General features: G+C 39.3%; 2 protein-coding genes across 3 annotated transcripts; both read right to left on the minus strand.

Annotated features, from left to right (window-relative positions):
* Positions 1-969: 969 nt before the first annotated feature.
* LOC119913002 (protein phosphatase methylesterase 1-like) lies at positions 970-12,926 on the minus strand. The gene is made up of 13 exons (XM_038732307.1): positions 11,935-12,926; positions 11,756-11,813; positions 8,562-8,613; positions 8,311-8,465; positions 8,109-8,199; positions 6,841-6,906; positions 5,931-6,075; positions 4,859-4,976; positions 4,723-4,767; positions 2,892-2,956; positions 1,725-1,792; positions 1,566-1,596; positions 970-1,291 (listed from the first exon to the last, which is right to left on the minus strand). Exons 1-12 carry the CDS (start codon positions 12,133-12,135, stop codon positions 1,575-1,577), a joined length of 1,086 nt encoding a protein of 361 aa, XP_038588235.1. The 5' UTR covers positions 12,136-12,926; the 3' UTR covers positions 970-1,291; positions 1,566-1,574.
* A 5,641-nt stretch (positions 12,927-18,567) lies between these two features.
* Positions 18,568-25,538, minus strand: LOC119912988 (toll-like receptor 13). 2 transcript variants are annotated; one of them, XM_038732289.1, is made up of 5 exons: positions 25,410-25,536; positions 25,138-25,184; positions 21,967-24,534; positions 20,456-20,573; positions 18,568-20,360 (listed from the first exon to the last, which is right to left on the minus strand). In XM_038732289.1, exons 3-5 carry the CDS (start codon positions 24,446-24,448, stop codon positions 20,114-20,116), a joined length of 2,847 nt encoding a protein of 948 aa, XP_038588217.1. In that variant the 5' UTR covers positions 24,449-24,534; positions 25,138-25,184; positions 25,410-25,536; the 3' UTR covers positions 18,568-20,113. The 2 variants fall into 2 exon arrangements, with proteins under 2 accessions (XP_038588217.1, XP_038588218.1); XM_038732290.1 differs by lacking the exon at positions 25,138-25,184 and having other exon boundaries at positions 25,410-25,538.
* Positions 25,539-27,302: the final 1,764 nt, after the last annotated feature.

Genomic DNA, 27,302 nt, shown 5'->3' on the forward strand with positions numbered 1-27,302 from the left:
CCAACTCCTTACTCTGACTTTGCTTTCATTTATTCTAGACCTACGTTGAGTGTTGAACTATGATGCTGAAGAGTCCCATGTACGTTGGCACCAGACACCAAAGGACATAACAAAGCCAATTCAGTGGGTCCAGATTTTAAATCGAGGACATGTAGATGGGCCAGACATTTTTTAGCAGCCTATTTAAAACCTTTATTTTGCTTTTGGTAATAACACATTTTTACTTGCGGAGCCCCTGAAGTCTCATAAGATGAATTTTTTTAACTTGTGCACACAGGATAGAAAATATAATCTCAAAGCTCCGTACATTCGAGTATTACACCAATATGCCGGCTCGCTGTGCTGTGTGAAAGGTACGGAGCTGGAAATGGGATTAGATTTGATCCACCTCTGAGACAGGAATTTTGGTAGTAACAGAGTCTGTCTGTGTAAAAATGCACATCTGGCATGTGTTACAAGTCACCTTCTTTTTCTCGGTCTAAGCCGGATCACTATGTGAAAGCACACATGGTTGCATGATTATGCCGCTGTACTTTGTTCAGTACGAATGAACGAATGCGGCATATTGGCGGATATATTTTCCACGATTTATTATCTCTGTATGAAAGCGGCTAAACTTCAGATTCCATGTCCTGTGAATCTCCTGGGAAAATTTGTCCGAAAAGTTAGGTGTTCGCACTCATTGCGAATTGAACACAGTGGTTTGGTGTTTGGAGATGAAGAAAAGATAAACCAGTCCAGGCAGGGTTAAACTGACAGTTTTCACTGTCAATTTTGCGTTTTAGGGTTGACAGACATTTTTCAGTAGATCGCTTCCCTTCTTGTGACAGTCAAGAGCCAGATAAGCTAGTGTGGTCAGAATTTACAAAGATATGATTGAGGGTGACGCTACATTCATAAACTTCCTGCCCGATCGGTGCTGCACATGTGTAACTCACAGAGATGAGAAGGAAGGGAGATGGCCGACACACATAGTGTATGTAGTTTATTAGTTTAGTCATGTATCAGATTTATGTATGCTGGGAGAGAGGAAGTCATAGCAAATGTACTTTGGGATGTTTGTCTTGTTGTTTGACTGTTGTGATGATGTGAGCAGAACAGAAACCACACAACAGCAGTCACAAATGCTTCATGGCTACTGTTAGATTTACTTGAGAAACTTTCAAGTTTAGCAACACGAGACATCAGCAGCTTCTGATGAAGGCGCAAAATAAAAATGGAGGCCTTTACGGGTCTTCAGGTAAATGTGGAAGCAGTCGTCTCTAAACCTGGAGCTGCTTTTATTGCTGGTCTGAAAGAGAGAAAGTGTTTTAAAAAGTGAGACACTGCAGTATTTTGTTACAGCCTCTATTTACCAGCAGTGTGCTGTAAATGGCTGATTTTGGAGCAAAGAAAAATGTTTTTAGTCGGTCAGAAAGGTTAGATTTTGCCTAATAATATTTTTCCTCATTCTGCAAATGTATCACCTTTTTACTACTACTGATAATTTAATGTGTATAATGCAGTAGTACAGTGATGTGAGGACTGTACCAAACTAAAAAACAGGTGTTTAAATAACGTCTTACCTGCAGACCTCATCGTGTGAAAGAGTTGGCGCTGGAGAGAAAATGGAGAACATCTTTCAGGTGTATGTTTTTTGTAAAAGGACGAGGATATTGCTGAACAACCAGACAGAGTTGACTCTTTTTTTTGGGGTGCTTTTGTCAGTTATCTGAATTTTTTACCTCCTGGTTTCTCTTCTGGGTTCAGCAAACTTGTGCCTCAACAGGAAAGCAGCCACAGCTTCAGCAACCTACTCACACAAATGCAGAAAAAACATTGTGTTCATATTTAAAGGGTAACTTGTTTCATAGAAGGCTAACAAACAGTAACATCTGAGCGGTTGGAAGCAGGCCATTTTTGCTTAATATCCATCATCAAAATGGTTGCTGATTATAAAATGGTTATTTTTATAGTTCAGCTCACTTGGCTCTGAGTGAAGTTGTAACTAAAACACCTCACGAACCTCTCTGATAGGGTAACTTTGGTATTTTTCAACCCTATTTGTGACTAATTGGGAACGTTCTGCAATCGATCCAGTAAAGTGCTTGTTTTTGCTTGACAGGCTCAGACTGTTACAAGTGTCTGTCGACATTATGGAAAGGGTCCTTACAGAGAGAGACCTTAAAAAAAAAAGAAGAAGAACAGAAACAGTCATAATAGCACGCTTGTCAAAGCCACCAGACTCCACTGACAAAAATAGTCACTTTACCTGCTGGTGCCTCAATCAGTTAGTTTGTGTTATTGTGTGACTTTGATGTTTTTAACCCTTTAAAACACAAACTACGTAGCGGTAGACCAGCAGCTCCTGCGGTCTGCAAAGTTAAATTCTGGTGGCTTTGACGAGAACGATATAGCGACTGTTTCTGGTTAAACAAAAAGGATCTTACTCTCTCTTTCAGGGATCTTTTCCAAAATGTTGTCAGACATAACAGCCTGAGCCTGTCAGTGGCAAAAAAAACAAGCTCTTTAGTGGATGTACTTTGACGAAGCGCAATTGCATGCTAAGATTAGGCATGCGTTGCAGCCTGAGCTCATTCAGTATTGGATTCATTTTAAGAAATTGTCACACAGACACTAAAACATGGCAAAATAGGGTCCAGGCTTAAAAATCCAGAAGTTAACCTTTAAGTTGTCATTATGCCAAATGGCCCTTTGATTATAGTATTAGTGACAACAATACCATATTTGTCTCTGAGATGAAGTGAAGCAGAAGTATAAAGTAGCAGAAAATGGAAAAACACAAGTAAAGTTGAAGTGTCTCAAGATTGTTTTGTAAGTACAGAACTTGAGTAAATGTACTTGGTTTACATTCCACCACTGATGAAGACAGACATATACAGTTGTCTTACTTTGTCTGGTTTGTCTTCCTGCACCGCGTGGCCACAAGGGGGCAGCACCTGCATCATGAATTTACCTGGAGACAAACAGCGAGACAGGTGCACAATCTGACTCCCACACACATATGTATCTTTGATGCTATTTTATCACAGACAACACACTCCTGGGCTGTCACTGACAGCGTGGTTGTTGACTGACAGGACCAGCTGTCTCTGGAGAAGAACTGCCGCCTCAAGGTGTGTGTGTGTCCTTAGAGACGTCTCTGCAGCAGTGAAGACGTCCTTCACCTTTTCCCTCACAGTTAGTGTAGAAACACAACATGAAAAGAATGTCTACTATTCCCAATATCACAGGGAAGAGCTGACATTTGTGTAGCATTAGTGTTTCTAAGACTACTTTTCCCGTCAGCTCTGTTAACTTTATTCCTCCCTCCTGTTTGCTGAGGGCCGACATATTGGGGGTGATAGTTTTAGTTTTGATAGAAGAACAACACTCCCCGTCATCAGTGACAAAAACATTTTTTTCTACTGTTGATCAGAGGTGGAAGAAGAACTTTCACTAAAAAGTACTGGTACCACACTGTTATTATACTCCACTACAAGTCCCGCATTTCAAAACCTCCTTATATAAGTAAAATAAAAGAACAGGAAAATGTTCCCTGTCAGTGTTTCACTATTTCTGATGTTTCTGGATTAATATTCCTGCTGCATTAATGTGTATGTTGCATTTTACTGCTGTAGATGTTTTGCATCCTGTTGGGTAGTTTAATCTACAGCAATGCATCATGGTCTATAAGATCATCATGTGTTTGTGTTGAGGAGTGTCACTGTCCTGTGAGAACCAGGTATCTCTAACTAGTCAATTTTTCATGCGCTCAGAGAAACAGCCCTGTTTTCAGCTTTGTGACGATGCTGACGTAGTTTATTTAGCTGAAGAAGGAGACTTTCTCAGGAGCACATTCAAAATCACTACATCAGGAGATACATGGTTTTCACTGGACAGGAAGGGTAAAAGTTGTAAACTAAAGGTGTCAGATAACTGTAGTGGAGTAAAAACTACAATATTTGTCCCTGAGATGTGGTGGACTAGAAGTATAGAGTTGAATAACATGGGAATATTCAAGTAAAGTTTGTACCTTACTTGAGTAAATGTACTTAGTCACATTCCACCTGTGGCTGTTACTAATTATTATAACCAGCGGCTGCCAGGTGTAACTGTTAGCTAACTGAATTAACTGACAAACTGACTGACCTGAAGATTAAATGTGGGACAACATTTGATCTGAAACTTGATCAAAATGGTGTTTTATAATGATGGAAACTGGGAAGTACCTCTAATTTGTACTTAGGTACAGTACTTGAGCAAAAGTACTTAGTTACATTCTACCACAGCTGATGGTTTTTTGGGTTTGATTTGTATCGGGTCCACAATGGTAACTACTGCCTCCAGTAAATAGTCATATTCTCTGAGTCCGACATGACAAAGGCTCCTGCCTTTTCCAACTTTTTATATGTTACCAAATTCACTGTCAGCAAACAAAGTGCTACAAGATTTCTCTGATCGTGTACAAAGTGTGCTTTACTACTTTCGTGTCTTTAAATATGATTGGTTCTTCTGCCTTTGAAACCACAAGTCTCAGGAAGTTTTTGAACCTTTGCAGGAACTATAATGTTCCTTTGTGGTATTTCTTTATGCGTTTTCAAGACCTGCGCCGACTGGCTAAATCATGTACAGGAACAGTGAGGGCAGCATATAAATGACTGTTTGTAGAATGTCAACTTATTAAACCAAAACTGAAGGATTACCATGGCTACTACTGCATTTGTTTGGTCAGCGTCTCACCTTGCATCTGGCCGATAGTCAGATCTCTGTCCAGACGGTCTATTCCTGGAATGACAAAAATAATTTGGAAGTAAATCTAAAATATATCTCCAAGGTACTTTCATACCGTAAAAAGGACTTATAGAGGTTTACACACCAGCCAATAGCAGGAGTTTGGGCAGGTTGCAAGCAAGAAAGAGGTTGGAGGTTCCTCTAAACCAGCCGTCCCAATACTTTTCTGACTTTGACAGGTCTATACGCCACTTGTACACACTCTGGCGTGCATACACACAGAAACACACAGTGATTGGTTAATATTCATAATAATATGAGCAATAGCAGGAAGAAAACAAGACATTTGTGTGTGCATGCATTTGAAATCCAGGAAATGAAAGAACAGTTTATTGAACAAATCAAGTTATACCGCATGTCTCCCTGTGTTAGGGGTAAGTGGTGAGCATTGGTAAATAAATGTAAGTCAATAGAATCATATGTCACATTAAGAATGATCAAGGTCATATATTTATCATTTTACAACACAAGGTTGTACAATGAAATGTTAGTTTGTAGTCCCTCCATGCTACACACACAGAACTTAACAGCTATTTAAATGTATATTACAATCGGGTAAAACAAATAAAAAAATACAGGCCAATACAGTTATTTATATTCATATATATACAGACACGTCTACAACCAGGAAATGATTATTATTATTATTTTTATTTTATTTTATTCATGTTGATGTGTAAGTTTAAATTTATGAGGAAAGGAGTTTGTGGTTAGGTTTCAATGTTTAGGGATGAAAGTCACCAGAAGTGCTGTTATAAATGTTGAGCGGTTGAACTAAATGTAAATCAATGGTGGGTCTGCGCAAGTAAGGCAACGCATCTGTGATTTAGAAATAAGGTTTGACTTGGCAAATTAATGTAGGTCAATGATGTCATTTTGCAATTGCAAATGACATGTGGATGAGTATTTGTGTTTGTGTTTGCTATATTAATAGTGGGGGTTAATGTGAAAATTAGGAGTTCCACAATAAAACGGCCTACAGTGTCAAACCTTGAAAAATAAGGGCTTTGGTAATGAATGTTATACATCACTGAAAGCATACAACGCACATTATAAGACACAGATTACCATGAAGTGTTAATAAAGGTGAAAGTAGGATACTGGTTAATAATAAATGTTACTTTACCATCAGTGTTTCTGTGCGGTCGTTTTCATACCTGGCCTTCGCTGAGGCTCACCTCTGAGGTGGCATTTTCTTTGTCATTGACGTAGCTCTGATCGTAGAATTCTTCGTTACGCTCAACGACCACGTCAGTCACTGGGCTGGCCTGCTCCTGAGTGTCAGCGTCTTCAACCTCACATCTAACAGACAGGAAGTGAGACGAAAGAGGAAGTTATCATCAAGTCAGGATGAGTTTAGTTTAGCACAGTCTTGTGGATAGAGACCCTAATGTGTAAAATACACTATATTGCCAAAAGTTTAAGGACGCCCACTCTTACATGCACATGAATTTTAATGACAATGCCTGTTTCCACAAAGTAGGGAGCATGAAATTGCCTAAAATGTCTTGGTATGCTGAAGCATTAGCAGTTCCTTTCACTGGAACTAAGCGGCCAAGCCCAACACCTGACTCTGCAGAAAGTTGGCGACTTCTGCGCACTGTGCGCCTCAGCATGAGCTGACCCTGCTCTGTGATTTTATGTGGCCTACCGCTTCGTGGCGGAGTTTCTGTTGTTCCCAATAGCTTCCACTAACAGTTGACCATGGAATATTTAGTAGTGAGGAAATTTCACAAATGGACTTATTGCACAAGAGGCAACCTATCACGGTGCCAAGCTCATATTCACTGAGCTCCTGAGAGTGACCCATTCTTTCACAAATGTTTGTAGAAACAGTCTGCATGCCCACGCTTGATTTTATACACCTGTGGCCATGGAAGTGACTGGAACACGTGAATTCAATTATTAAGAGCAATATTTTTGATTTTGGCAATACAGTGTACCATAGTTTCAACATAGTTTACTTAGATAAATACAGGGAAAAAAACTATTATCTGTTGTCTTCTTCCAATTAAGCCAGTCAATTTTGAGGTTGTGTCTCTAACTGACCAATCAGAGCCAGCCTACCTTTTGATCTGACCAACCATTGAGACTCTGGCAGATTCCAGGTTCCGGATTTGCCCGCTCTTGACGCTAAAAGGAGAACACGGCGGAAAAAAGTCAAATTAGTGCTCCAGTTTATTCACCATTGGGCCAGAGCTGACCTTTGTGAGTGCAGCCAATGGTTGTGCTGCGATTAAAGATGGAGGTCCAGTTAATAACGAGTGTTTCTGAATGTAGCTGTACAATAGGACATTATGATCTCAGCCTTGTTCAGGTTTGCGGGACACAAGTTTGAGTTGAGCCTGAGTTGTAGAATATCATTGAACACTTGGCAGGCTCTGACGTACCACAAGACTTCTTAAACCCATTTTACACTGAGTCACATGAAGCATTTGAGAGAGATTGTGGTGTATAACATACGTGTATCCGGCCATTACAGTTTAACATAATGCTCTGCAGCTGGTGAGAGGGACCGTGAACCCTTATGGGGAAGTAATGATTGATGGGTGCAGTGTTAGGGGAAGTAGAGATTAGGTATAAAGAGATTAGTGTGTATGAAGGGACTGTACCCTTCTGTGGTGTCTAATAGATGGTTACATTTATTCTACAGCACCGTGCCCTTATATGGTTTTTAGCAGAGACCTAAACATGTCCTATATAAGCTGTGTTTGATGTACAGAGAGACAGAGTGGTCATCGGGCTGGGTCACTCTCCAAGCTGCTGCAGAGCTTGTAATTGATGCTGAATTCTTTGATGTAATAAACTTTTATAACCAAGAACAGTGTCAAGCGGATTTCTTCTCAACACATCATCGCAGCATTATCGTTCGGACACCACAAGATTCAAATGTGATTGCTCAAACCACTGCACTTGGTGAATGAGTTGTGCGGGTGAGAAGGTGAAGGAGTGAGTGACAGCTTGTGAAACGATACAACTTTTGTCTAGCTCTTAGTTCATAACTGCGACTCTGTTTGTGTTAGTTTACAGATAGCAGTTAGCCAGCTAGCTGTTATTGTGTTAAAGCTGGGGTAGGCAACATTAGAAGAACTATCAAGAGAGAGCTGGATTTTGAAAGTATCCAACTGAAAAAATCCCAGCTCTCAAAAAATGCTTCTGAAATAAATTGCCTACCCAGTTTTTAACTGCTAAATTGCATACCATATTCTTCTGGTGGTGCTGCCAGTTAACAAAACAGTCCTAGGTGCATTACCACAACACTCTGGACTGATTGAGAGGGTATAATGTTTTATCTGTATTTTATTTCAAGTGTAAATTGGGCTTTAAATGCTCACCTCCACTCTATTGCGTGGTCCATGGACTTGAAGGACTTGGGTCTACCCTTCAGGAAGTTCTGTATGCTATGGAGTGCCTCCATTGCACTACCTACAGGAGGATAAGACTATTTGTGCATAACATATGACATAAAAATATCCCAAATAAAAAATCAAGGAAAAATAGTGTAAAACTGTGATTTTGTATCTTTGATTATTGCACCTTCCACAACGTCTATAGCCACCAGGCCCACAGTGGTTGGTACCAGCATGTTGCTGGCTGTATGCACTGCGATTGCTCCGCCAACGCCATGGCCAATCAGGACAATGGGGGGAGGAGTCTCACCGTAGCAGACTCCAATCACATTGGCTACGTCGCTGAAGGGGTGGAGCAAACAGTGATAGTAGCAGATAGTAACAGTGCTGGTCAATGGAGTGGCAATAGTAGAAGGCATAGCATTATTATTGCATTACCTGGACATAGTTTGAGTTGAGAAGTCGTCTGATTGGCGAACCAGGGTGGCACCTTGACAAAGAACAAATTGTCTCTCAACTCAAAGTGCCTTACAGTAATAATTAAGAAAACAGCAGAGTTATTAATAGAAGCTGAAAATATAAAAGCACTAAAACTTGAGACTGAACCACTGAAACCAGACTAATAATGCAAATTCTTTATTAACTCTCCTCACCTATTCAATGGCAGAGAAACTTGGATTCAACACTGATATTAACAACTCGTCGTCACATATGGACATAGACCTGTTGGCGTTATTTGCATCGCACTGGTAGAAGCTCTGTGGCTACATTACTACATATATATGATACAGCATATACGTTACTGCATATATACAATACAGCATATACGTTACTACATATATGTTCATTTATATACGTTACAGCATATACTTTACTATACGTTACTACATATACGTTACTACATATTGTATACCTATATATATGTGTGTGTGTGTGTGTATGTATATATATGTATATGTGTGTGTGTGTGTGTGTGTGTACCACAGTCGCTCTCGCGCATCAGTGGTATCAGTGGTGTTGGGAAGTAATACTGTAATATTACTTTTCCCAGTAAAGACTAATGTAACGGATTACTATTTCCTAAACAGTTAGTAATCGAAGTAACGCTGCGCTACTGAACGCACCATCCCTGATGTAAATGTGCGACCGCGCTGCAGGTCAGCGGACCTTATGTTGTTCAAGTCAGCTGTTAGCCAAAAAGCAAAAGGAAGACAGGAGAACAGGGAGACAGGTATTTTTGAAGTAATGTTATTGCCATTACTGTGTCACCGTCTAAGATGCAAAGAACATTGTCGTCCGTTGTAAACTTTGTGCGACCAGCAAAAAGCTTTCAACGCAAACAATTCTACATCTTTACTTAATTAAAACATCAGCTGAAGCAGCAACGTGAAACTCCGGCCGCTGCTGCCACTGATGCTTGGACTCGGCGGGAGAGAGTTGCGTTACCTCACCAAGTAAAATGTAGAGTAGCTAATATTACTTTTTTAAGGAGTATATGCTAAGTAACTAGTAAGTACCTGTATTATTTCTGAGAAACTTGCTCAACACTGAGTTGACAATAAGGATCGGATAAATTGGGTATGTTTTGATTATTGCTTGTTATAGGCTATCTAATGTTTATTTTGACTTTGTTGTTGATTGATCACTCATATAGCCTGTATACACTTTGCTGTATGAATGGTTGCTTTTTAAGTCTTTATGTCCTTATGTTAAAGGTTTTGGCACGTTATAAATTAATTTCTTGTGAATGGTTGTGACGGGGTTTACAAGGCCTTTTCATAAGGCTTTGATCCGCGGGGTCGCTTTGCACTCCTCACCAACAGGCAGGCAAACAAGCACTCCACGAGGTAACCTTGGCAACGGCCTCTGTGTAGCTGGAGCGATCCCGTGAAACTGTCGCGGTCGTTCTCGTCTCACGCCCACTGCCAGAGTTGAAATGTCAAACTTTTTCCTACAGTTTATCAACAGACAGACTGATCTGCTGTTTGATCCGAGTTTCCTGAATAATATAACTGTATCTTTAGGCCACCAGGTCTTAAAAAGGAGACAACCTTTGCTGCTGTCTCTTATTCATTAAAAATAATCCATTAACTTCTACTGAACTAATTTGAAAATTAGTAGTTATATTATTTATTTATAGACTCAGTTATTTCATGTTGCATGTTGCACATTTAGCTGTTGTATTATAGAGAGGTTGCGATGGAGCAGTGGATTAGACACTTAGCTAGAGCCGCCGCTGGCTTGATCACAGTATATTTTCCTGCTTTTTTGCCCTTTGCCAATCACATGCCTGGTTACTACATATACGTTACAGCATATATACAATACAGCACATACGTTACTATACGTTACTGCATATATGTTACTACATATACGTTACAGCATATATGTTACTACATATACGTTAATTTTGTATACGTTACTAAATATACGTTACAGCATATATGTTACTACATATACGTTACTACTTATACGTTACTATACGTTACTGCATATACGTTACTACATATACGTTACTACATATACATTACAGCATATACGTTACTAAATATACGATACTATACGTTACTGCATATATGTTACTACATATACGTTACAGCATATATGTTACTACATATACGTTACTACATATACGTTACAGCATATATGTTACTACATATACGTTACAGCATATATGTTACTACATATATGTTACTACATATACGTTACAGCATATACGTTACTACATATACGTTAATTTATATACGTTACTAAATATATGTTACAGCATATATGTTACTACATATACGTTACTACTTATACGTTACTATACGTTACTGCATATACGTTACTACATATACGTTAGTACATATACATTACAGCATGTACGTTACTAAATATACGATACTATACGTTACTGCATATACGTTACTTCATATGCATTACAGCATATACATTACTAAATATACGATACTATACGTTACTACATATACGTTACTACATATACATTACAGCATATACGTTACTAAATATACAATACTATACGTTACTGCATATACGTTACTTCATATGCATTACAGCATATACGTTACTACATATACATTACAGCATATACGTTACTACATATACGTTACTACATATACCTTACTATACGTTACTGCGTATACGTTACTACATATACATTAATTTATATATATTACAGCATATCCGTTACTACATATACATTAATTTATATATGTTACAGCATATACGTTACTACATATATGTCATAGCATATACCTTACTATACGTTACTGCATATACGTTACTACATATACATTACAGCATATACGTTACTGCCTATACGTTACTACATATACGTTACTACATATACATTAATTTATATATATTACAGCATAACCGTTACTGCATATCCGTTACTGCATATCTGTTACTACATATACATTAATTTATATATGTTACAGCATATACGTTACTACATATATGTCACAGCATATATACGATACAGCATATACGTTAATTCACATACGTTGCAGCATATACATTAATGCACATACGTTCATGCATATGTATTTCCCCCTAAGTTGTCTTGGAAGATGAAGTTTACTCAAGTCATAACCAAAACCTTTTTTATAAACATTATATTGCCTCACCATGACCCCTGAGGTCCATGGCAAGTACTCTGCAGGTCACTCTGCTGGTGATGGCTGTCTACAACACAGAACAAAACACAGAGAGACTGCTGATATTCAGGATGTAGCCAACATCGATCAATAGACCAATCAGTCCATTAAGTCCATTCAACCATCTGACTTTGCAGACAAATACTCACAGTGAAGACGGCCCAGGACAGGGCAGAGTGTCCTCCTCCATGCAGCAGAACCAGCAGTGGTCCATCACTTCCTGCTTTATAAATCCTGAAGATGTCCCTACTGTCGGCCAGCCCCACGCTCACATCCTCCATCTGATCGTAATACTCCCGCCAGGATACCGGCGAGTAGTCTAGCTTACCGCCAACCTCACTGGTCGACATATACACACACAGAAACACACACACACACTGTATACTACCTATACAAACTTGCTTCTTTCTGCAAACATTTCTCGATGGTGGAGCTACTGAAGACGTTTATTGGAGCACCAGTTAGTTAACTGGAAAAAGAGGAACTCAGGTATAAAGTATTATTAAATCCATGATAGTGACATCTTTTACCACTTATACCATTAGATTTATTATGTTGGAAGGTCAGCTTGCTCGCTAACCATGCTAGCTGAATGCCTGTATGGCTAGTATAAATGTGAAGTGTCAGCTAGGCTAATTAGCTAACTCATAACTATGAGTAGTTACTACATTTTCCCCCCTCTTAGTAGCAGAGCATGATGCTCTATAATTTTAGCTTGTTTCTAATTCTCTTTCCTAAACATCAGTCTACAGTTGCTTAGCTAGCAGAAGAGCACCACCATGATTCCCAACTGTCTCCATATAAACCAGAAACTAGCAGCTAAAAATGAACATAATGACATGTTATTTGCTAATTAATTGGAAGAAAGCAAACAATTTTAATTTGGATTTTTTCCCCAATACAAAACCAGAAGCAAATATATTAGCTAAAGTTCCTGTCCTAGTCCTAGCCACCCTAGCTTCCGTGCCTTCCTAGATTGGGGGTCATCCCTATGTTCCCAGGGTCCAATGAGCATGTGTGTTTCTTGATTGTAAGATATTGGTAAGGGCTATCTTCACAGTTCTTTCAATTGCAAACGAATGAAGGGAGATAGATCTTTTTTAAATGCACTTTCAATGGTATTTTAGCCACTGCGGAGATGTCATTGTCTAAAGTCAAGAAAACTATCTGTCCCACAACTTTGAGCGCAGGTTTCAAGGAGTATAACATCAATACTACAAGATGTAGATGGGTTATTTCAACATATTGATCCAGGAAAACATACATTGAACATTTGACCTAATGAAAAACATTGCTGAGAATATAAAACCCTTTGAATGGTCTCATTAAAGCGTCATATTTAGAGGCCATAGAGCTGGGGAACATAGGACCCTGGGAGCACTGTATGTTTGACAAGCAAAGTAGCACAACCTACTTCCAGCAATGGAGATGTGTCTTCAAATGGTTTGTGAATCAAACTGTCGAGCTAACTGCATTTTGAAGAAGTAACTTGAATTCGTTGTTTGCTTCCTTTGAGAAATAAACTAGCCAGGGCTAGAGGCAACATCTGGACACAGTGTTGACAACTTGTCCTTCAAAAAACAAGAAGGAAGATTAAAAGTCAACGTTCACCTTTTATTTAAGCTTTTTCTAAGTATAAATTGAGTCTCAGAGAAATCTTTGTGCAGTTACTCAGTTAAAGCCTCAACATTTTTAATTAAGTTCCATTTAAATGTTTTATTTGAGTTTCTGTTGTCACTAATCTGCCTGAACATGAGATATAAAAGTTTTCCAGTGTTTTGGAAAGGTGACTTACTGCTCTGTGTCTAAGTTCTCCTCCCACATGTTGCGTTTCAGCAGGAAGACGTCCAAATGACAGATGGTTATCTTCAATCTGGTGTATTTATGTTTGTGTGTCAGGTAATTAAGCTGATTTTCCGTAATAAGCACTATACAGAAAGAGCTGCTCCTCTTCCTGGATGCCGTATAGCACTTCCATCGACCAAATTACAAAGCTGACTGCTGGTAGAAACAACAGTAGGACAGTATAGGACAATAACTAGTCAGCTGCTGTTGTCAGGTAGCATCACTCTCGCAGTGTCCTATTGGCTGAGACAGCTGAAGTGGTCGTGGCAGGTAAGAAGATAGACAGCTGAGAATCCAAACTTCAGAGACTTCAGTTACGTCACTAATCTGCAGTCAGTAGTGAACTTAGGAGAAGTTTCTGGTAGTTGATGGTGCATCATATCTCTACCAGCCAAGTGAGACACAGAAAAACCTCACTTTCATTGAGATCTAATGCTCATTCTCTCATGCTTTTTACATTTGTAAGCCACAAACACAGGTGTAACTTTTTACGGTCAGTAATGGTTACATTCCATTCAGTGGAACCAAAGCCAGTATGCCTGTACACTGGCTCACATACAGTACATGGCTTTATATCTACATAAATCAAAAGGTTCCATCATAAACATTATAATTTACACCTTTTTTGTGCTACTGTTTTTCTATACAAGACGAGCTATAAACCAAAAGCTAGCACAAAAGACAAGCTCGACCATCATGAAATACACAAGTGTCTGCTGTTAATCACCTGATTGCTTGTTTGGAATATAAACATCGGAGTGTTAAAAGAAACAGAAATCTCTTAACACCATCAAAACCTGTCTTTAAAGTATTCCAGTGAAAGAAAGATAATTGCGGTCCAAAATTAAGAGGAAAACTGTGCTCTGGGTTTTCAGTGGCACTTGTTAGTTGGCTAAAGCCCTGGATATACTTGATTTTAACTACGCGTTCGTGTATGCAAGATGGCTGCCACGTATATACTGCATTGGAGCGTAGGTTGTGCATGTTCCCAGGAATTAACACTTTGCTTCCGAAAGATGCAATTCAGCACATGAACGTGGGGGTAGTATGTCGATCTGACGGGCAGGTCAGCAGCATCTATTGTTCCACATACCAGGCCAGGTGGTGGAGGTATGCAGTTGGTTTGCCAACTGCCATTAAATGCAAAAGAAGAAGTTCTGCAGCAGATTTTAGAAAAGGGGATTTATGGCGGGATGTTTACAGTAAAACTCCTGGAGCTAGTCCGCAATTACTGAGATCGTTATGATGTCTCATTAAAATCACAACCAGCTCGAGGTTCACTATGTTTGGTTTGTTTACAATGTGCAAATTTGGAAGTTGTCAAGGAAGATAATCCGGTGTTGGCGAGGGATGATCCGGTCCTGGTTTGCCCCTTAGTGGATTCAGGTTTAATCCACCAGGTACACTCAAAGTATGCAGGCAAGTATGTGAACAAAGTTGTTTGCGTCACAACGCCTGTCTGTGCCTATGCATTGTTAAAAAACAAGTATATCCAGGGCTTAACATTCAAGCAGTCCTCCAACTGTTTCCAACAAAAGTACCCGAGAATTTTAGTCCCAGGATCTACTTTTCAAGAAACTAGAAGGTTCCTTCAGCCCACTGTTGTGGGCATCAAAAGACCTGCGAAGATGACAAATAAAAAATGACAATAAAATAGTGTTTTATTTTCCATAATGTGTTTTTACAAGCAGCGCATCACATCCACACACTGGCGCACAGCATTTGGCAATAACAATAGGCTATATGAAACTATGCACTCCTATTTGCTTGACTGACACATTGAAAAGGGCATCAATGTTTTATGACTGACTGTCTAGTTAAAATCTATGTTCATTGTAGGTCTGAACAAAAGCCCCACACACACCTTTCTTCATTTATTGGAAAGATTTTTCTTTCTTTTAATTCTCCCATCAACTTTTATTATGGAGACAATTAAAGTCAGAGATTCGGAGACTCTGTCAGCAAGAAACACGTTTTACATAATTTATTGTCATTTCTATTCAGTCAGGCAGATCATTCCTGTGTTTAGTCCAAATAGATGACAATAAAAGGAGCTGGACAAGTTACTAAACTGCACTAAAGTCTCTAATGAAGCAAGCAAAGGAAAATCAAGCCTGCACATCCAGCCATCTCACCTACTGCATGTATGTATGTATGTATCTGATGTCAAATAAAATGTATGCAGTAGTGTTAAAGGATATGAGAAGAGGAACTAAACGGAAAGCCTATAACTGAGCGTCGACTTTGATTTGAGTTACATTTCAATTTCCCTTAAACATTTAGCCTAATAAATCCCAAGAAGTTCTGGGTTATCCAATAACAAATTCACGATCAGAATCAGTAAATATAAATGTAGATAATGTAGCCTAAGCATTGTGCCAGTAGAAATGATCCGGTGGCTCTAAGCATGACATACAGTAATCTATATTTAGGCTATTCATGTGTTTGTTAAAGAGGTGGTATTATGCTTTTTGGCTTTTTCCCTCTCCTTTATTTAGTTATATATCTTTTTTGTGCATGTAACAGGTTTGCAAAGTGAAAAAGCCCAAAGTCCAGCCCAAAGGGAGTTCCCGTCTCCCACAGAAAGCTCTGCTCTGAACCGCTTGAAAACAGCTCGTTTGTAGTCCAGCCCCTCACTTCCTTTACTTGTGACGTCACAATGAAAACGTGTCATGAAGCTTGCCAAGCAGCTAGCAGGAGTCAGGCACGCCCTCAAACCAAGCTAGTATGAACGGAGGCCCTTTGGCTCGACTCGCCTTTGTTTGGGTTTCCATTGTAGAAATGTTGTACCTGTATCCTGAACCTGAAGCGGCTTTGATTTGGATCACACTACCTTGTTTCTTACGGCCCGCCCTTCTCTGCTTCTGATTGGCTAGTAGTCCTTACCTGGGAACTGCGCATGTGCAACTCCCAACATAGATTTTGTACAAGTAAGATGCATCACTCTGTAGCGGAGCGAACAACACACAGCGTGAAAAGAGGAGCTGCAGCAATGTGCAGTATGAGAAAAATATGGTGTTTTTTGAAAATTAAACCATGTAAACCTGTTCTGGTACAACCCCTAATTAAGATTTTGAACCTGAAAATGAGCATAACACCACCACTTTAAATAGGTAGGCTAACAGCTACAGAGAGAATCATGCTGCTCTGCAGTAAGAACTGTGAGACTTTATAACTACAGTGCACCAGCTGTTTCAAACCCAGCCTCCAGTATTTAGAACACGCCCACTTATTTGCATACACGCCCCAAATCTAAATCCTAAATGCCCAATCCTAAATAACAAATGCTCAATCCTAAATACCAAATGCCAAATCCTAAATACCAAATGCCCAGTCTTAAATGGCCAAATGCATTTTTGAGTTAGACTTTTAGATTTAATTCTGATCCAATAATCTCTCCATAGAAGGGATGAGCAGTAGAAGCAAAACACCCAACATGCTCAAGTTAAAACGAGTAGCCTCTACTCAAACATTCAACGTACTTTCCCAAAAATACCAGCACTTTGGGAAAGTACTACCCCCCGAGTACAGATTTTTTTGGGGGTCAAATAAAGACCTCGGAACTCAATTTTGACCTTCCCTGCAATGGAAATGCAGTGTTCCTCCAAAGGTTCCTAGTTTCGTAGTTGTTCCGGCGGTGGAAATGTAAATAAGGGTCGTATAGGGTCGTTTTTCTGGGGAGGACAAGCTACTAACATTTGTCCAATGTTGGACATTTTGACTCGTCATATTAGGAAAAGCAGGAGTAAATAATAACATTTGTGATGAACATACATTGATAATTGCTGCATTTCATTTAGGAGTGCCAGCCATCTTTAAAGTTACTAGTTACATCTGTGCTTTTCCAGCTACGACATGTCAAAATTTCCCCTATGAGAAAGGTTTACTGTTATCATCCAGTTTGATGAGTTGTTGAGTTTCTGAATGAGGTTTTGAATGGAATCTAAAAACAGTCATCTGACATGTCAAAGCAGGAAAAGCACAGTAACTAATAACTAACTAAAGGATTAAATAAAATTTTAACACCCATTTATCATGGCGCTGACCTGCTTGGATGTTCAGTAAACCATGTCATTGTTTTATAACACCCAAAACATCTAATCAAACGACCATCAATTTATCAAAAAAAAATGTTTTTGTTCTGATTCTTCTTTCTTTCTTTCTTTCTTTCTTCTTTTTCTCCGCTAAAAGTGTTTGGGCAGCAAAAACTGCTGGAAAGAAACTCACCAAGATTGGCATGTAGGTTGCAAATTCCACTCACTACTCAGGTAAGAAAAAGTGGCCCTCATAGACCTCATGGTGTCTCACATAAATGCCCGTAAATCAAAATTGGCTTAAGCTATTGTAACCAAACTTGACGCATCTGTTCAGATGCTCGGCTCAAGCTTTGATGAGCAGTCCTGGGATATTATGTTACACTTGCAAAAAGTTTATACCTCGTAATTCGCTGGATGGATTTGTACGGAATTCGGTTTGTACGACCTCGGGTCACTACTCAGTAGATGTATAAAATGCACAAAGTGGGTGTGGCTTATTACAAGAAATGTAAATTTCTAGACATTTCTCATTCCTAACTTCAAAAAATCTAAGAAAATCATCCGTACGTCTTAGAGAGCTGATATGTGACTAACGTTTACCTCACTGCAACCTGTGGTCAATTTAGAAGTCAGTCACACTGTATTTTTCAGAATATGCTAAGTCAATTAACATCTCTCCACAAGTCTTTCTTCAAATACTACCAAACTCCATAGAGTCGTTCTCCAGATGGCTGATATCAAGTGTTTCAAAGTGTTTTCAGATCGGTCAAACGGTGAGTCTGCAGTGATATTCAGTATCTTGCTGTAACTTGTACAGTATGAACAACATTTTCTTTTTAACTCAGTTTTGGATCAAATGCCACCAAAATAATTCACAACAAACCCAGAAAGATGCGTGATTTTTATCAGAATTTTCTCACCAACATTATGACAGTTATAAGCTTTTCAAGTTTAAACTGATGTCACTACCTTGACTTGGGAGAAGGTTTGTGAAAATAGCCTCTCACCAGTAGCTTAGTCAGTAAGTCACCTACACTGGCGATCTGAAGTGCCAGGGTTCAAATCCCCAGGTGACTGAGCCAGACTTGCTGACAATAAGGGGTGTTCAGATCATAGTTGGTTTAAGTTCTCTATATTATTTGGATCCCTTGACAATTTCTTCTGATTTTTCTCTGCCTAAAAGTGTTTGTGCAGCTTAAACTTTAAATCTTTGAAACACAAAATGTCGCAGGTGGGTCGAACATTTCACCAGTAGTCAGGTACATATAGTGACACTCAAGGTGATGCCGTAAAAATCAAGTTTGCATTTCTTTCATCACTTTAATCTCTTAAATTGTCTGCGTCTGTTCTTCTCCTCTGAAAATTTCAAATGTTGTTTTTTTCGCAACTTGCTTGGATCCCGATCATTGCCGCTCACGGCTGTATTATAATTTCGAATGCTCTTTAAGATAAAAGATTTCACTGTTTTCTTGTCCCACTCGCCTGAGAAATGTGGTCCTTAAAGGTTCCTCATTGTAGTTTATTCAGCAGACCTATTAGTGGATACAAAAGCTCAAAATGTCAGATAATTTATGTGTTGTAGATGCAAAATGGTTCTCTCTCTTTGACAAACAAACAGCCCTCAGGTGGCAGTGACAGACAGCAACAGTTTCCAGGTAACCAGCAGTGAGCTTTTGTGAAAAGTTCAGCCATAATACAAGTGTGTGTATTACAGTTAGCATCCCATTTGATTAGAAATGGCAGTATTAGTAATACTGTTGATATCATATTGTGTGTCTAAACTGTTAAACTCAAAAGAATTATAATACAGTTTCATAGCTGCTTCATTACAATTTTTTTTGTTTGTTTTAGGACAATGAAAAACAATAAAGAGGTTTATGATTTAAAAAAGTAAACATCAACTCAATACAAACTATTAGTATGTGTTAGAAATCAGTAACTACCTGCTGGTTCTTAATTTATAACCATATCATATTTTGTTTTAGGTAAAATCTCCATTTGAAAAATAAGCGGTAAAATGAAAGTAGCAGGGTAAAAATCCCAAAATTATTTTAGTGAAGTAGGAGTATAAAGTAGCAGTACATGCACAAGTACCTCAATATTGTACTTAAGTACAGTACACCCCAGTTTGTAATGCAGGATTTGAAAATTTGTAATCTCAAAGCCCAGATACCTGGGTGATGTCTTGTCTTGAAAGCTCCTCCAAAGCCGCAGAAAACAGTATTATAGTATATATAGTATATAGTTTGTACAGGCTGTGTTTTACTCCAAATGACTAAACTATGACTATGACTATGAATAAATTACCTTTACAGGTAGAACGTTCCCCAATAAATTCCCTTTTAAATTTAAATCTGCTCTTAAGGACATTCTTATTTTGTAATTTTCGGATTTCAAAATCAACTAATGATTAATTTCCCCTCATTTCTGGTTGTAAAAGAAAATCTCAGTGAATAGAGCTTAGGTGTCCATTGAGGAGGGGTGTGTGCTCAGTGGCACTTTCATCTGAACTCAGAGCTCGCTGTAAGCTCTGCCAGAAGACTCCAGTGTGTTGAACGGCTTGCGGCCAGCTCAGGTAAGTGCGTTTCTTCACCAGACTCCTCATTTGGTAGTACGCAGACAGCTGCTGGGGGGGGATGTGCTCCAAAAACAGCAGGATCAACACATCCTTCTGCTCGTCAAACAGACGGTAGCTGTAGAAACCACACACAGGACAGGAGCTTGAATCAGTTGGGGAACAGGTGAGGTAAGACCAGTAAGTGTACGGAAAGAGAGGCAGCGCCCTCACCTGGCCATCTGGATCTCTCTGGAGCACCACTCACTCTGCAGGTAGTGCCGGCTGATCACACAGATGGTCTTCCTGCTGCCATAGATTGCGTCTGTAATGTTTTCTACGATGGGCTTACCTATGAAAACATCAGCCATGCAGACAAGGCACTTCATTCAAACTGACCATCATGTTGTTTAAGAAATCCCATTTTTCCCACAAAAAGTAATGTTGTTTTTCTACTAATTTGAATACTGAGTGCTCTCTGCGTGCACACAAATGTACAAACAGAGGTGATCACAAAACGGCATATCACTGAAAACACTAGTGAAAAATGTATTGAGGCTTTCTCCTCGACACCTGCCCTCTCACGAGTCTCAGTGAATGAACTTAAATTACATTAAAGCCACTGCACCGTAACATCCGGTTTTCATTTTCTTTGTTTTTAGATTTTCAGAGCCCTGATTGTACACTGCACCATAACTTTTACCCTGTTTGTTATCCTGTTTTTATAATGTGTTTTATTTTTTCAATTTCCCTTTGTTGCTTTTATGTTTTGTGTAAAGCACTTTGAATTGCCTTGTTGTTGAAATGTGCCATACAAATAAACTTGCCTTGCCTTGAATGGGCCGGATGGATGAAACACAGAGGTTGTTTATGTTATTCTTGTTTTTTATTTAAAATGCTTGACAGTGTCCTTTTTAATATGTAATTGCAAACATATTATGTTCTTTTTCTTTTAGAATATCAAAGAGTTAATGCGCATTTCAGATTAGATCTTGGCTGACTTTTTTATGGTCATCTGCAGCCTGTTTTCCTGGTCCACTGTGAAGACCTTATTATTTAGCTGTGAGTATCCTGTAGGTTTAGCCTGCAGCCTGGTGGACTCTGCCCCCCTCCTGCAGTATCTAAATAGGGTAGAATGGCGTCTGAATGTGTCTCAACGATTCAAAGAAGTGTTTTTAATCACGGAAAGTAAATTCACTGAGTTTTCCGTATAACTCCGTGAATGTGTGATGTATCCACATGATTTTTTGTGGTTCTGGTAAGTACTATGGACTGTATGTGCTGAGGTACTTTGGCACATCAGACTTGTATAAGCTCGGAGAAATCGCTGTGTTTCATTTGTTTCACATTTCAGTCGTTCACTCACAGATTGCATTTCCTGCTCACACCAGTATCTGAAAGAACAACACACACTGTTGCATTTGCATGTCTTAAAGGAAGTCCTGTTTTTGATCTGAAGGCTCGATAAGACCACAAGCTGCCAAAAAAGTGAAGTGAACAGGTGCTGTCTATCGATAAGATTGACCCAAATGAGGATGTGAAATCCATTCCATGAAAGCAAGTTTTTTAAAAATAGACCCCACCTCAGTCAGACTTTTCAAACTCTGACAGGAAGAAGACTTGATTACAGACGACAGTGAAAGAGGAAGCAGAGAGAATCATAAGAGCCTATGTAGTTAGAATTTTTGTTGATGTTTGATGCCAGATTGATAGAAAGAGTTTGAGGACAAACAGAGCGTCTGTACCTGGTTCGAAGTCTCTGTGGTGCAGACACAGCCTCCAGCCTTGCTCTCCTTCCAGCACTGGAAGCATCTCTCTGTAGACCCAGGCCTCATCGTGAACGTTGTAGGACACAAAAGCATCATAGTGGTGACGAGTGCCCTTCTTTCCCCTCTTCTTATCATAGAGGAAGGCCAGGAAGAGGTAGTAGGCGTAGACTAGGTGCCACCTCATGAAGTGGTAGATGAATGTTGTGAGGAGAGTGAGCACAGTGAGACTAGCGCTAGAAATGAAGCAGAGGAAGCCGGCGTCTATCCAACAGGATTCAATGTCAAAGTCCAGGAACATATTTCCCTGTTGGCTCACAGGAAAGGCACAAGTATACTGGTGGCCATTAACAACCTGTGTCTGGTTGGTGCTCTGCACCCATTGGTTAAAACCAGAATTAGAGCATTCGCATGTCAGAGGGTTATCAGTCAGGTCCAGATATGTCAAGGCCGGGAGGGACTGAAAGACTGTCTCATTGATGATGGACAATGCATTCTCACTGAGTTTCAGCCAGCTGAGAGCCCGCAGGTTGGCCCTGGCCAGGAAATCTAAAGACCTGAATTTATTGTTGGAGAGGTCGAGCGTCTGCAGGTTTGGGATTGGCCAGAACAGTTCAGGGGTTAAATCTGACAGATCACTGTGGATTATCTGAAGACCCTTCAGTTGGGGAGTGTATTTAAACGTGTCTGGGTGCAAAGACTTCATGAAAAATCTCTCAGTCATGAGGTACTCTAAAGATATCAGACCCTTGAGCAGATCTGATGAAATCTCAGTTATAAATGTGTCGTAAACTTTAAGCACAAGCTTCTTCAAATTGGTTAACTTTAAGAAAGGTGGCTCGTCATTTTGTTGAGAACTCTTCTGATTCCAGTTAAAAGTAAGATGTAGTGTCAGATTTGCTAATTGTGGTAATCCTCTGAAAACCTCCTTTAGGAAATTACTAAGAGAAAGACTAAGAGTTTGGAGATTATCGAGTCCTTCGAAAGCCCCGTCATTCACATTGTGATGTTGGTCTGACTCTAAATCCAAAACCCTGAGGGAAGACAGATTCCTAAAGTCTCCTTGCATGAGCTGTAAGGGGCCATTGTTGTGCAAATTCAAAGATTCTAGTTTCCACAAGTTAACGCTGAAGGTCTTGTCAAAAGTGAAAAAAGCATTTTCTCCAATATCGAGGACTTCCAAGTTGATTAAGTTTTGAAAAACACAGCCTTGAAGTTTTGAAATACGATTGTGGTTGAGATTAAGGTTTGTTAATCTTGTCAAATTCAGGAAGTCGAGGCAGTCAAGCTCACTGATGAAGTTGGAGCTTAGATCCAAGATTTCCAGTGTGGAGAGTCCTCGGAGCGCGAGTGGCAGTTTAGACAAGTGGTTACCGTCCAGTGCCAGAAGCCTGAGCTGTGTCATTGATCTGAACGAATGCTCGGACAACTTGGACAGGTCATTATGGGACAAAGTGAGATTATTGAGCAGAGAACAAGACCTCAGCATGTCATCGTCCATGGTACCAATTTTGCAAACCTCTACATCTAGAGATCTGAGAGAAGGAATTCGGCAGGCGACGTCTATGAGACCTTCAACTATCGGCTTCTCCATCATCAACAGCGAAAGTTTTTGTAGTGAGTCAGCGGTCTGCAGTATCGCTCTGTACGTCTCAAAGCTAATATACATTCCACTAAAGAACAAACTAGTTAGGCTCCTCAGAAACATCTTGTTTGCTACATCCCACTCAATGTCACAGCTACACTTAGACAAGTCGAGAGAGACCAGATAAGGAAATATATCTGTAGTAATGCTGAACTTTCTCAGTGGGTTCATACTTAGCTGCAGTACCTCGAGGTTTGAGACGTTTAAAGGCAGGTCGTCTGATTGAAAAGAGTCAAACTTGTTATACGCAAGATACAAACCCTTTAAAGTTGATAGTTTTAAGATTGGAGCAATGTCTGTAATTTGTTGTAGCAGATTGGCACCCAGATATACTGTCTCTATGCTGACCAGGGACTCAAAGGATACAGGGGAGATAAATGAGATTTTGTTGTTGTACAGAGACAGGAAGACTAATTTGGACAGCCCCTGAAACATGTTGTCTGTCAGGTTTGTTAGTTCATTGTCATCCATAATAAGGAACCTTAATTCTACCAAGTCTGCAAAAGCTCCATCATCAATGTGTGAAATCAGATTATATTGAAGTAGTACATCAATGAGCTTTGATAAACATCTTAAATCTGTCCGGTTGATGTTTAAAATTTGATTTGAGCTGAGATCCAGTGATGTCGCATTTCTGGGAATGTCATCGGGAATAGCAGTGAGGTCTCGAGCTGTGCAAGTAACCCACAGACGTTTTGCATTTTCAGAATGGGCCAACGTACAGTTTTTAAGTGAAAAAGCCAGTAAGGGATTGTAATGAAGCAGGCAAGACAGAAGATAGACAAGGAACAGAGACCAACTTCCCATAGCTTGCATGTTGATCTCTGGGAGCAGCACTGTTTTGTTCACTTTCTCGAGAAGCTTGTTGGAGGTGGAGAATATTTTGGTTCAGCACTTCACATCTGAGGAGGATGAAAGAAGAAATAAAACATTACTGTACAGTGCATTTCTAATCATGCTAAAGGGAAACTCTGGGAAGAGAGGTGCTTCACATCAAACCTGCTTGGTTCAGTTAAAACGAACCCTGGTGCGGTACACTTAAAATGTGAAAGCAAACAAACCAACCACAGGATTTCGTGATAGCAGATATGTAATTTTAGGATTTCATAAGCTAAACTATTATAACGACATCTGTTCAGGAACTGATGTTATAATTGAAAAGTATAAGCAATGTATATCAGTATTATATATATATATATATATATATATAGCAGTATTTATGCATAACATTTGGTAACCATGTATGCATGTCATCTCAAGTATTTTCCCTGATTAATAAGGATACAATATTTTTTTGTATCCTGATTGAAGCATATCACAAGACATTGACATGGATTTTTATGTCCATTGCAAACTTTAAAGAGTCTGCTTTCTGCAACATTTGTGCACAACTAGCCTGATTAGGAAAGGTTCGTGCTAATAAGAAATAAACTATAGGTTCGGGTTAGGCAACAAAAAAATGAGATCAGTTAAGCATTGTAAGGTCAGAGAATGATTGTGGTTACTGTGAGGGCATTTTCTTCGTAGGCTTAATTCCAATAAGTCCTCCAACCTGAAAGACAACATAGGTCGTTTTAACCAACTTTCAGTTATGACTCATATGAGCATATCCCACAATAGCGTTTGCCAATGCCTCCGAAAATGTAGATTTTGAACTCTGTTTCCCTACCCAACCTACGTTAAATAAATCACGTAACCCACGTCACATGACATAAATACATTTTTTTATTGAATTTATACTCAGTCTACCCTCTGAAACATTAAAGAGAAAACCTACCTGTACGCTCTGGATTGGTTCCCAAACTGAACCTTCAAGTATCCACAGTATTATAGTATTCTTGTAAAGTGATGTTGCTGTCAGTGAAGAGGGGAAGAGTAGAGTCTGTTCAGAAACCCAAGGTCTATGTAATCATATAGGGGATCTGCGCACAACACAACAAGGAACTCCGGTTCACTCAACAGGTTCAGTTAGAGGAACCTTTCTCGGAAAGATGACAGGCAGTGGTAGAAGAGGAATTCAAATCATTTACTTAAGTAAAGGTACGGAAACCAAACTACACATTACTCAATTCAAGTCATTCATTCAATTTGTCAGTTATATCATTACATTACTTGACCATTTCTAATGATGAATTACCATGTAAATAGCACTTTAATGTTTTGGAGTAATGGAGCTAATTTTAAATGCTTTATTGATTGTTAAATCTATGACAGTGTCATAGTTTTTTTTACTGAAACATGAGTAAAAAGTATAATATTTGCTTCTCAAATGTAGTGGAGTAGAACTATAAAGCATAAAGTAAAGTGACAGGTTCCTCAAATTTGTACTTAAGCACAGTACTTGAATAAATGCATTTAGTTACTTTCCACCAATGCCATTTTGTGCCACTTTAAAGACAAAGTCATCCGTCTCATCATAAATCTCCACCTCATCCTCTTCTTGATCTTGATTAGCTTATCTTGATTTCAAAAAGACAGGATTTAAGAGTAATTGACATCCATTTAAAAACATTGCTACTGATATAATTGATATGACAATAAACTAGTTTCATTTGGCTGTCGCAGGAAACTATTGCAAAACAAAATAGAAAAATTGATATTGGTTTATTTTGTTATGTGTTATGTGACTGAAGAGTGATTGTAGCATTGTAGCATGTCAATGACCTTTTGATTCCAGGTTTCGATTGGCCTTTGTTTCGCAACTTGTGTGGAAATCAAGTCAAGCTGGAGGAGGGAACTCTTAACTAGACACCATTAGGGTCCTAAATAAACAGGTTACCAAAAAAATGCCATGTAGGTAGGCTACATGGGAAGCTATTTCTCCTGCTAGACTACCTCTGTCATCTACGACTGCTTGAGACGTTCTGGGGTGGAAGGTGATATTCAAGTTTGACTACATTCTGCCTCTCACAAAAACAGTAATTCAGCAAAACTCCTTGCAGTTATGTATCACAATTATAGAGAGGCAAAGGGAGACAGAGGGCAAGAAATAAGGTATCAGATCCTGGAGGGAGGTGGATATAGCTGCTGTAGCCTACATCCTGTTAGTGTATGTTGTGGGGGTCCTAATCCCATAGAAATACCTCCACTAGAAAAGAGGGCTGCCTCACCTTCTGCAGTGTACTTTGTTAAACTGGTGTCACATGCAGGAAACAGGTACAGACAGATTAGTACTAAAAACCCTGAGGCTGAAATGCCATTGAATTCGTTTCTGTGTTGTCTTTCACAAGTCAGACAGAAATTTCTATTATTGGCACAATAAAGCATGTTTAGTCATTGTTGAAGAAATGTAGACTACACACTGTATAAATATCTAAGATCACTCAATTTAATTTATTAACAGAATCTGGTTGTCTGTGTGATTGTCATTGCTCCTAAAAAACACAAATTAATACAAATAGCGCTTTCTAAAGGCGACATAAGCAGCCCTTTAGGGTGCCATCCCTAGGGGAGTAGTAGCTGCAGTAGCCGAGGCTGCAGTTTCAGGACCGCAATCGTAGGAGTGGAACTGCATTTGTAGGACCCTGGTTTACTTTGATACTGCCAGCTAGCTAGATGACTAGCTATGTTATTCTTGACAGCTCCCTGAAACCAATTACCCTTACCCTAACCATCACAGTGTGTGCCTAAACCTAAGTTATTGCTTGTATGCATGTCGACCGGATAACCC

The sequence above is a fragment of the Micropterus salmoides genome, unplaced genomic scaffold (genome assembly GCF_014851395.1).
Source record: "Micropterus salmoides isolate LMB-PRFRI ecotype aquatic unplaced genomic scaffold, ASM1485139v1 Ms_hic_scaffold_2, whole genome shotgun sequence".
NCBI classification, from domain to species: domain Eukaryota; kingdom Metazoa; phylum Chordata; class Actinopteri; order Centrarchiformes; family Centrarchidae; genus Micropterus; species Micropterus salmoides.